General features: G+C 44.1%; 1 protein-coding gene across 1 annotated transcript in view; it reads right to left on the reverse strand.

Moving 5' to 3' along the window:
• Window positions 1–12057, reverse strand: part of LOC141337410 (ethanolamine-phosphate cytidylyltransferase-like) — a 74723-nt gene that overhangs the window by 25501 nt on the left and 37165 nt on the right. Inside the window, exons 11-12 of the mRNA XM_073843231.1 lie at window positions 1260–1325; window positions 1087–1175 (exon numbers count right to left, since the gene is read on the reverse strand). Coding sequence (XP_073699332.1) covers window positions 1087–1175; window positions 1260–1325 — 155 coding nt within the window. The remainder of the gene's footprint in view (window positions 1–1086; window positions 1176–1259; window positions 1326–12057) is intronic.

Here is a 12057-nt window from a genome sequence, read left to right on the forward strand (position 1 = left end):
CACACACACACACACACACACACACACACACACACACACACTCACTCACACACACACACACACACACACACACACACACAATTTACTCAGACGTACTAAGTAACGTCAGGACTGAACTGATTAACACACATGCACAATCATCTCAAAACTGTTCATACATACCTACCTGTATGCATATATTTGCACATTGCAAAACTACTGCAACGTATCACATTGTTTTGTTGTCTTCTAGCTCTTGTTGCACATTGCTCGTTTGCACACCTATAATTGCACATGCACTTTGTTGTCTATTTTTTTTTTCCTTTTTTTTTTGTCAAATTTTTGTTGTGTTGTTGTAGTGTTAATTTATGTTGTTTTGCATGTATGTGGCACCTTGGTCCTGGAGGAACGTTGTTTCGTTTCACTGTGTACTGAACTGTATATGGTTGGAATGACAATAAAACCTACTTGAACTTGTACTTGAACTTGAACAATTTTTAAGGCACACATTAAAATTTATATAAATTATACAAATACTTCAGCTAAAGTAATGTTTTGCATAAAATTAATATTTAATCACTTCAGCAAAGTTTGTACTATTTTCTGTTTATTTTGTCACTTTGAATAAGATCCCATAAATATTTCATATGGCTTTACATTACTGACAATAAATACTTTAATAGTTTATTATATGATATGATTAATATCATATTTAAAAAATGGTTTCAAATATGGTGATTATCTCTACATCAGTTATTTGAAAAATGCTTTAATTACCTTAAGCAAAACAGAAAATCATTAATAAGACCTTTGTCTCAAAATAAATAATTCAATAATTTTATCTATTATCTTTGCTACTTAAATTATTAAAATAATAATATTAAATTAGGCAGAATCAACTTTGCGTTGCACATGCATAGTGATATGTGGATGTTTATGTGTTGTGCCATCAAGAGATTTAAAGGAGAATGGAATCAAAGGAGACTTTTACTTTACCCCCATTGTACCCTATAGACTGGTTAGGTTAATGCTGCAAATAATAGTAAACAAAGAAAGGGGTCACCAGTGACCTCCTGCATGTTAACAGATCAGAGCTGAATGTAACACCTGTTTTTGATGATCCTCTGTACAATGTTATCAGTGGTAAGACTGTTTCCACTATCCACTGTTCGCAATATTCCCATTTTCCTGGGTACCTGTGTACAGAAAACATGCACAGATTATGGAATAGAAATGTATTGTGTTGAAATTTTAAATGTTTATCGTATCGTAACACTTACAGCATATGGGTCTGATCCATCTCTGTCTGGAAACACTACAGTTTTTCCATGGCACACCAGGTCTACCTACACCATAGAGAGAGTGTATTACACTATGGCTATTTTTACAGCAGAATATGGTTTACCTGATTTCAGTAATCAATTGTGTTCCCACATATATTGGTTATTACCAAGAGTAACTGTATTCTACAACCGAATTGACTCCCTTAAAATTGTAATATAGTCATCTGCAATTTTGACTTACATGACCTTTACCTCCACAACAATCTCCAAACCCAAATACCTTTTTTGAATTCTACCAATTAACAGTAAAAAAAAAAAATTCAACAGACACTCCACACTTAATAATATGTGAGCCTGTATTATACCGTCCTGCACACCATTATTGGCACCCATGAAGTTTTTTTTCTATAGAGAACTTAATGATAAACAATAAATAAAAAAAAAATGGGAGAAAAACATAGAATAACTTAAAGCTTGCGGTGACTGTCATAGACTGGTGCTGGTTCAACGAGACGGAAGTCAGAACTAGAATAATAAACTTTTAATCTTGATCTTGAAAGGAAATACAGGAGATAACCACACACATACTACATTCGATGACCGACAAAAGACTAAACGCAAAGACAGACTTATAAAGGCAAAATAATCAAGAAACACAGGTGATACAGATAATGAATAAACAAGGACTAATCACAGGGCTAAACCAAATCATTACAAACAGACGGGGGAAGACAGAGGGAGAAACCAAATGACAAAAAGGGCAAAACAAAGGCAAAAGGCAAGACACATAAGGCTACATATGACATTAGCTCCCCCTCCCGGTAGGCGCGTCTCGCGCCGTGATGGAAACACCGGGGAGGGGGGGCGGGCGCCCTGGAGGCCGTTACGGGGCAGGACCTTGCTGGATTGGGAAGGCCTCCAGGGCGGAACAGGAAGTTCAAGTGGCCATGGCGGGTCAGGCGGTCACGGCCGGACAGGCAGTTCAAGTGGCCATGGCGGGTCAGGCGGCCACGGTAGGACAGGCAGTTCAAGTGACCATGGCGGGTCAGGCGGCCACGGCCGGATAGGCAGTTCAGGTGGCCATGGTGGGTCAGGAGGCCACGGCCGATATAACAGTTCATCAGGCCATGGCGGGTCAGGAGGCCATGGCCGGGTCAGGAGTTCATACCGCCATGGCTGGGCAGCCCCCGTGGCCTTGGCCTTTGTCCTTGGCCAGGCCACGTGGACTAGGGGTATGTAGTAGTGATGCGCGGGTCGGGGTTTTTTTCAACCCGCGGGTCCCGCAATTATGAAATTATTTGGCCTGCCCCAGCCCGCCACGCAGTACTGTGTCTATTTTTACAACCCGCCCCGCCCCGCACCCGCGACAATTAAATAGACATACTATGCATTGTAATGCAAATGAAAACCGAAAGTGCTTTTCGCCCTTTAAACTGGCAACAATACTGTACGATTATGAATATGAACCATAAATCAAATCATATTAATAACAAGATAATCAGTGGTGTAACGTTAGTGGTGCCGGAAGAAATGTGGGTATATATGCTTCATTTATGAATATCGTTTTGAACTTTCTGTTTGAACGCATTCGTTTACTGGATCCTTGGACTGAAAGGTTTAAAGGTTCACTGGTTTAAGGAAGTTCTGATCATGAAAATCTGCTTCTTTTTATTTGTAAGATATTGTTTTCGTTATTATGTACTGTTTAAAATGACTAGGATGCAGGAGACGCAGCGGGCGCAATCACCAAATACACTTCAAAGCAAGCCGGCGCCACAGTCCTGACTACATCATTGCTGTCTTTATTGTGTGTTTTTAGCGAATATTTACATTCATTCACATATGACTGGATGTGGTTGACTGTCATGATTTTGGCTAATGCAGGAAAATGCGCATCAGAGGAGATTTAAATACGCATAGCACCAGGCCTGCAAAGTCGAATGAGCGTTCGCTTGATGCGCTTGTGGCTGGCAGCGGGAGCTGCTTGGCGCTTTCGTGACGTGACGTGTTGATAACCTTATTAAAGAACTTAATAAAATATGAAAATAGATATTCCCAAATATGTAATATAGGCTATAGGGAATTGCACGCAACATACATTGATTTTTTTATTTTATTTTGTATTTAATGACCCGCCCCAACCCGCCCTGCAAATAAAGTGACAGTTTCTTTAACCGCCCCAACCCGACCCGCGGGTTACCCGCGGGGCCCGCGGGTTATGAGACGACCCGCGCATCACTAGTATGTAGCCTCTCCCCCCCCCCCCCCCAAAATTTTCTTCAGGAAATTTAGAGGTTCATAGGGGGGAGGCTCTGGAAGGCTGGGCTGGACCAGCGGAGGCTCTGGAAGGCCAGGCTTAACCAGCGGAGGCTCTGGAAGACTGGGTGTAACCAGCGAAGGCTCTGGACAGCTGGACTGGACCAGCGAAGGCTCTGGACAGCTGAGCAGGACCAGCTGAGGCTCTGGAAGACTGGACGGGATCAGCTGAGGCCCTGGACGGCAGGACGAGACCAGCTGAGACTCTGGACGGCGCTCTGGAGGAGCGGGCTCTGGACGGCGCTCTTGAGGAGCGGGCTCTGGACGGCTGGACGACCCCAGCGGAGATTCAGGAGAGCTGGGCGTCTCCAGCGGAGACACTGAAGGAGCTAGCTCTGGGCGAGCGGTCACTGGAGGGCGCTCTGGCGGCGCGGTCTATGGAGGGCGCTCTTGTGGCGCGGTCACTGGAGGGCGCTCTGGCGGCACGGTCACTGGAGGACTGGGCGGAACCAGCAAAGATTCAGGAGGGCTGGGTGGAACCAGTTGGGTTTCGGGAAGGCTGGACGGGACCAGCAGGGTTTCAGGAAAGCTGGACGGAACCAGCGGAGATCCAGGAGAGAGGATTGGGGCAGTGAACTCAATAGGAATCGCCATGTCCATCATGTTAATGATCTCCATCTTGACGTCTCGCGCTGTGATGGAAACACCGGGGAGGGGGGGCGGGCGCCCTGGAGGCCGTTACGGGGCAGGACCTTGCTGGATTGGGAAGGCCTCCAGGGCGGAACAGGAAGCCATGGCGGGTCAGGCGGCCATGGCCGGACAGGCAGTTCAAGTGGCCATGGCGGGTCAGGCGGCCACGGCCGGACAGGCAGTTCAAGTGGCCACGTGGACTAGGGGTATGTAGCCCCCCCCCCCCCCCCCCCCCCCCAAAATTTTCTTCAGGAAATTTAGAGGTTCATAGGGGGGAGGCTCTGGAAGGCTGGGTTGGACCAGCGGAGGCTCTGGAAGGCCGGGCTTAACCAGCGGAGGCTCTGGAAGACTGGGTGTAACCAGCGAAGGCTCTGGACAGCTGGACTGGACCAGCGAAGGCTCTAGACGGCTGAGCAGGACCAGCTGAGGCTCTGGACAGCTGGACAGGATCAGCTGAGGCCCTGGACGGCAGGACGAGACCAGCTGAGACTCTGGACGGCGCTCTGGAGGAGCGGGCTCTGGACGGCGCTCTTGAGGAGCGGGCTCTGGACGGCTGGACGACCCCAGCGGAGATTCAGGAGGGCTGGGCGTCTCCAGCGGAGACACTGAAGGAGCTAGCTCTGGGCGAGCGGTCACTGGAGGGCGCTCTGGCGGTGCGGTCACTGGAGGACTGGGCAGAACCAGCAAAGATTCAGGAGGGCTGGGTGGAACCAGCTGGGTTTCGGGAAGGCTGGACGGGACCAGCGGGATTTCAGGAAAGCTGGGCGGAACCGGCGGAGATCCAGGAGAGAGGATTGGGGCAGTGAACTCCATCATGTTAATGATCTCCATCTTGTCCGGAGACTCAGGTTTGGCAGTCATTTTGGCTGGGAACTCCGGAATTAAGGTCATCTCGGCCAGGAACTCAGGAATTATGGCCATCTCGGCCAGGAAATCAAAAACAGCGGCCATCTCGGTCGGTAAAATCAGGAACAGCGGCCATCTTGGCCGGGAAATCAGGAACAGCGGCCATCTTGGCCGGGAAATCAGGAACAGCGGCCATCTTGGCCGGGAAATCTTGCGTGCAGATTCGGGCATTGCAGCCATCTTGGTGGCAGACATGGCCATTGCAGCCATCTTGCGTGCAGATTTAGCGGCCGCTGGTGGTACTGGGCTGAGGGCGACTATGGAGCTTTGGATGATCTCAGGACGTTTGGGGCGTGGCAGGCGGTCTGAGATGTTGGATCGGCATGTCGCAGTTCTTGGCTTCGGGTGAGCTGGTGCGATGTGGCATGTTTCTGAGGGGACTGGACGATGCGTCGGAATTTCTTTCTTTATTTGTTCTACCTCGAAATTAGAGCAGTTTAAATAAAGAATGAGATTGACAAATTCGACAAACGGGAAATCGTGATCAGGTATATCGCATCGGATTATATCCTCGTCCAGCCCCGACAGAAACACTACAGAGAGTGGTATCGGGCCAGCTCACCAGATGGTACAGCTCAATGAATTCTGCCACATACCGTTCCAACTCTCGTCCGCCCTGCCGCAAGCTCCAAAGCCGCCCTCCAGCCGTCATGTTTTGGTCGGTCATTCTGTCATAGACTGGTGCTGGTTCAACGAGACGGAAGTCAGAACTAGAATAATAAACTTTTAATCTTGATCTTTAAAGGAAATACAGGAGATAACCACACACATACTTTCGCTGTTTCCCTGCTTCCTGTTTGCCTCGCTGCAGAGTGGTCTGTTTGTTTGTAACGTTAGCTCTCTGCAGCTTCGTTTTTCTACTGGATTTTCTACTGGATTCTCTATCTTATTGTTAATTCTGCCGTTTTAAATTGATAGATATAGCTTAATTTAATTTCTGGTCTTATCCATCAAACTAATCTGACTAATTTGATTGTTCGCCTTACTCTATAATCACGAGTGCAGCACGTTAGCATTCCATAGCCGGTTAATTTGCCGCTCGCACTCCATTCACGCTTTTAACTCTTGTTTACTATTTTTAGCATTGCGCTGGCCGGTTAACTTGCCATCTGCGTTCCATTCACGTTTTTATTTTTTTATTTTTCTCGTGTTTAATATCGTTAGTACTCTTTTAGCCGGTTCCTTTCCGTTTTTTCTCCCCCTGATCTGTTCTTCAGGAACTCTAACAACATTGGTAAGTTGAAATCATTCTACAATCACGGTGAGTAATGGCTTCTTCTCCTACAATTGTAGTCTGCACTGCTTGCCACATGTATAGCTTATCTATCTCTGTCAGCAGTGAGCCTTATACATGTGATAAATGCAGGAATATAGTCAGGCTGACAGAGAAGATTTCAGAACTAGAGTCACGCATCCAAACTTTAATGGAGGATAGTAAGAATGTGAGGGCCTTAGATACGGTTTTGGATGTGACTAGCTCAGAAAGCCCTGTACATTGTTCGGTTCCGGTAACAACGCCCATGCAGCAGGGCAATTGGGTGACTGTGAGGCGGCATAGTCACGGGTCAAAACACCGCTCTTCCGTTCCGATCAGAACATCAAACAGGTTCTCCCCACTCAGTGAAGCACCCACTGAGAAACCTGATGAAAGTGCTCTAGTAATTGGCGATTCTATTGTACGGAACGTGAAAATAGAGACACCAGCCAACATAGTCCAATGTTTACCGGGAGCCAGAGCGCCTGACATCTTGGCAAATTTAAAAGTGCTGGCTAATGCTAAACGTAAATTCAGTAAGATTGTTATTCACGTCGGCGCTAATGATGTTCGACTTCGCCAGTCGGAGATCACTAAAAATAATGTTAAAGAGGTGTGTGATCTTGCAAGTACGATGTCAGACACTGTAATATGCTCTGGTCCCCTCCCGGCTTACCGTGGTGACGAGATTCACAGTAGACTGTGGTCACTCCATGGCTGGATGTCAAAGTGGTGCCCGCGAAATAACATAGGTTTCATAGACAATTGGACAAGCTTTTGGGGCAGACCTGACCTGTTGAAAAGAGATGGTCTTCATCCCTCCGGATGTGGAGCATCTCTTCTATCTAGAAATATGGCACATAGTCCTAGAGTTTGCACTTGACTCACTGGGGCCCAGGTCAGGAAGCAGACAGACTGGCTAAACCGACCGTCTGCTAGCCGCCTCACGTCACAGAAATCAGTTAACTCTCAGCACATAGAGACCCTTTCACCTAGATATCACTCTATAGAGACTGTGTCTGTTCCCCGAGCTAGAAAATACAAAAAACGCCTGAATCAAATCAAGACCAACAATTTAATTGATGTTCAACAAATAAAAAATATATATAATACAGAGAAACAATTGATAAAGCTTGGCTTATTGAATATCAGGTCCCTTTCTACAAAAGCACTTTTTGTAAATGATATGATCACTGATCATAACCTAGATGTGCTCTGTTTGACAGAAACCTGGCTAAAACCAGACGATTACCTTAATTTAAACGAGTCCACCCCCCAAGATTACTGTTATAAACATGTACCGCGTCTAAAAGGTAAAGGAGGAGGTGTTTCTACTATTTATAGCAGTATTCTCAATGTCTCTCAGAGAACGGGCTTCAATTATATCTCGTTTGAAGTTATGGTGCTTCATATAGCTTTATCCAGAGAAACAAGTACTAATGATAAATCCCCTGTGACGTTTGTGTTAGCTACTGTATACAGGCCACCAGGGCACCATACAGACTTTATTAAAGAATTTGCTGATTTTCTATCCGAATTAGTGCTAGCCGCAGATAAAGTCTTAATAGTGGGTGATTTTAACATCCATGTTGATAATGAAAAAGATGCATTAGGAACAGCATTTATAGATATTTTGAACTCGATTGGGGTTAGACAACACGTGTCAGGTCCTACTCATTGCCGAAATCATACTCTAGATTTAATACTGTCACATGGAATTGATGTTAATGGCGTTGAAATTCTGCAGCAAAGCGACGATATCTCAGATCATTATCTAGTCTCTTGTATAATCCAGATAGCTAAAACTGTTAATTCAATTCCTTGCTACAAATACGGTAGAACCATCACTTCTACTACAAAAGACCGCTTTGTAAGTAATCTTCCTGACTTATCTGAATTCCTCAGCATATCCAATAGCTCAGAAAAACTTGATGATGTAATAGAAACTATGGACTCTCTCTTTTCTAGCACTTTAGATACAGTTGCTCCAGTGCGCCTAAAAAAGATTAAGAAAAACAGTCTAACACCGTGGTATAACGATCATACCCGCGCCCTAAAGAGAAAAGCACGAAAAATGGAACGCAGCTGGAGGAAAACAAAACTAGAGGTTTTTCGTATTGCTTGGCGTGAATGTAATTTATCTTATAGGAAAGCATTAAAAACTGCCAGATCGGATTACTTTTCATCTCTCTTAGAAGAAAACAAACATAACCCTAGGTATTTGTTCAATACTGTGGTTAAATTAACTAAAAATATAGCAGCAACAGGTTTAGACATTTCCCAAAAGCACAGCAGTAATGACTTTATGACGTACTTTACCTCCAAGATAGACACTATTAGAGATAAAATTGTAACCATACCGCTACAGTATCGCATCAGATTGTAGATTGCGTTGTAGATCTCCTGAGGAACAATTCCATTCATTCTCTATTATAGGAGAGGAGGAATTGTATAAACTTGTTAAATCATCTAAACCCACAACATGTATGTTAGACCCTATTCCATCTAAGCTACTAAAGGAGGTACTTCCAGAAGTCATAGATCCTCTTCTGAATATTATTAATTCGTCACTATCATTAGGATATGTCCCCAAAACCTTCAAAATAGCTGTTATTAAGCCACTCATTAAAAAACCACAACTTGACCCCTATGAATTAATTAACTACAGACCAATTTCGAATCTCCCTTTTCTGTCAAAGATACTAGAAAAGGTAGTATCCCTAACAATTATGCTCCTTCTTAGAGAAAAATGGTATCTGCGAGGATTTCCAGTCAGGTTTTAGACCATATCATAGTACTGAGACTGCTCTAATTAGAGTAACAAATGGCCTGCTATTGTCAAGCGATCGTGGTTGCATCTCTCTATTAGTGCTACTGGATCTTAGTGCCGCATTTGATACTATTGACCACAACATTCTTTTAAATAGACTTGAAAATTATGTAGGCATTAGTGGTAGTGCACTGGCATGGTTCGAATCGTACTTATCAGACCGTCATCAGTTTGTGGCAATAAATGAAGAGGTATCATTTAGATCGCAAGTGCAGTATGGAGTACCTCAAGGCTCAGTGCTAGGGCCATTACTTTTTACGCTTTACATGTTACCCTTGGGAGATATCATCAGGAAACATGGTGTTAGCTTTCATTGTTACGCTGATGATACTCAGCTCTATATTTCTTCGCAGCCCGGCAAAACATATCCATTCGAAAAACTAACAGAATGCATAGCTGATATTAAAAACTGGATGGCGAATAACTTCTTACTGTTAAATTCTGAAAAAACAGAGGTATTAATTATTGGACCTAAAACCTCCACAAGTAATGACCTAAAACACAGTCTAATACTAGATGGCTGCTCTGTAAATTCGTCGTCATCAGTTAGGAACCTAGGCGTCCTATTCGATAGCAATCTCTCCTTTGAAAGCCACATTTCTAGCATCTGCAAAACCGCATTTTTCCATCTTAAAAATATATCGAAATTACGACCTATGCTATCAATGTCAAATGCTGAAACATTAATTCATGCGTTCATGACCTCAAGGATAGATTATTGTAATGCTTTATTGGGTGGTTGTTCTGCACGCTTAATAAACAAACTCCAGCTGGTCCAAAATGCAGCAGCTAGAGTTCTTACTAGAACCAGAAAGTATGACCATATTAGCCCGGTTCTGTCAACACTGCATTGGCTCCCTATTAAACATCGTATAGATTTTAAAATCTTGCTAATTACTTATAAAGCCCTCAATGGTTTAGCTCCTCAGTACTTGAACGAGCTCCTATCGTATTATAGTCCTTCACGTCCGCTGCGTTCTCAAAATTCTGGCAATTTGATAATACCTAGAATATCAAAATCAACTGCCGGCGGCAGATCATTTTCTTATCTAGCGCCTAAACTCTGGAACAATCTACCTAACACTGTTCGGGAGGCAGACACACTCTGTCAGTTTAAATCTAGATTAAAGACACATCTCTTTAACCTGGCTTACACATAAAATCATTAACACATTTCTATAATTCAAATCCGTTAAAGGATTGTTAGGCTGCATTAATTAGGTCAACCGGAACCGAAAACACCTCCCATAACACCTGATGCACTCGTTGCATCGTAAAAAGAATGGCATCTACGCTAATATTAGTCTGTTTCATTCTTATTCCGAGGTCACCGTAGCCACCAGATCCAGCCTGTATCCGGATCAGATGGTCACTCCAGTCCCCCGGATCCAGTCCGTACCCAGCTTAGATCATGGATCACGACCTGGATAGCCGTGGATGTCAACCAGATGAGCTCCAAGGCGGATCATCAATGAAGACCTCGCCAACTTTGACGGCCATCGGCGCTACACCACAGGATCCTGATGAGTTCTCTACAATCAGACATTGGTACAAACTGTTGTTTGGTCTGGCCAGAGGAGAACTGGTCCCCCGACTGAGCCTGGTTTCTCCCAAGGTTTTTTTCTCCATCTCTGTCACCTGTGGAGTTTTGGTTCCTTGCCGCTGTCGCCTCTGGCTTGCTTAGTTGGGGACATTTTCCAACGATATCGTATACTATTTGAACTGAACTGACGATGATATCACTGAATTCATTGATGAACTGCCTTTAACTGAAAATTGATTGTTACAATAATGCGTTACTTACACACTATTGTGCTGTTTAAATACTGTGCAGTTGCTTTGACACAATCTGTATTGTAAAAGGCGCTATATAAATAAAGGTGACATACTAGATTCGATGACAGACAAAAGACTAAACGCAAAGACAGACTTATAGCAAAGGCAAACTAATCAAGAAACACAGGTGATACAGATAATGAATAAACAAGGACTAATCACAGGGCTAAACCAAATCATTACAAACAGACGGGGGAAGACAGAGGGAGAAACCAAATGACAAACAGTGCAAAACAAAGGCAAAAGGCAAGACACATAAGGCTACATATGACAGTGACACTGTAATTGGCACCCTTTGCAATAAATTAGTATGAAAACACATTTTGATTCACCTGTGATAAATCACAAATGAGAAAATTGTAGGTGCCCATGTGACATAAATAAGCCACTGAATGATGACTTCAGTGTTTTAAAAAGCCACATGTTACTCCCTGTTCCTTTGTTATAATAGTGAAGACAAAGAAGCTGTCTGAGGACATCAGAACTACTATTAGCAAACACAAGACCTCCAAAGTGCACAAACCTTCAACAGTGCGCAATGTTATTACGAAGTTTGCCAAGCATGGAACTGTCAACAACCTCCCTGGATGTAGGGGAAAGAGGTAAATTGATGAGTGAACTCTTTGAAGGTTGGTGTGAATGGTGGAAAAAAACACCATGTCTAACATCCAAAGACCTGAAGGCCAACCTGGAACAGTCTGGGGTCAAAGGTTCAACAAGTACTATACGCCGCACACCAAACCAAGCAGGGCTTCATGGGCAAAGGCCAAGGAAGACACCATTGCTGAAGAAAAGGCATAAAAAGAATGACTGATCTTTGCCGAAGAATACCTGGAAAAACCATAATCCTTCAGGGAAAATGTTCTGTGGACAGATTAAACAAATATAGATCTTTTTGCAATGCATGGTGGAACATGGTGGAAGATCCATAATGCTGTGGGACTGCTTTGCTGCGTCCGGGACTGGAGGCCTTGACCGTATCACAGGAATCATGAAATCAGAGAATTACCTAGAGCTACCTA

Source organism: Garra rufa, chromosome 1 (assembly GCF_049309525.1).
Source record: "Garra rufa chromosome 1, GarRuf1.0, whole genome shotgun sequence".
NCBI lineage: Eukaryota > Metazoa > Chordata > Actinopteri > Cypriniformes > Cyprinidae > Garra > Garra rufa.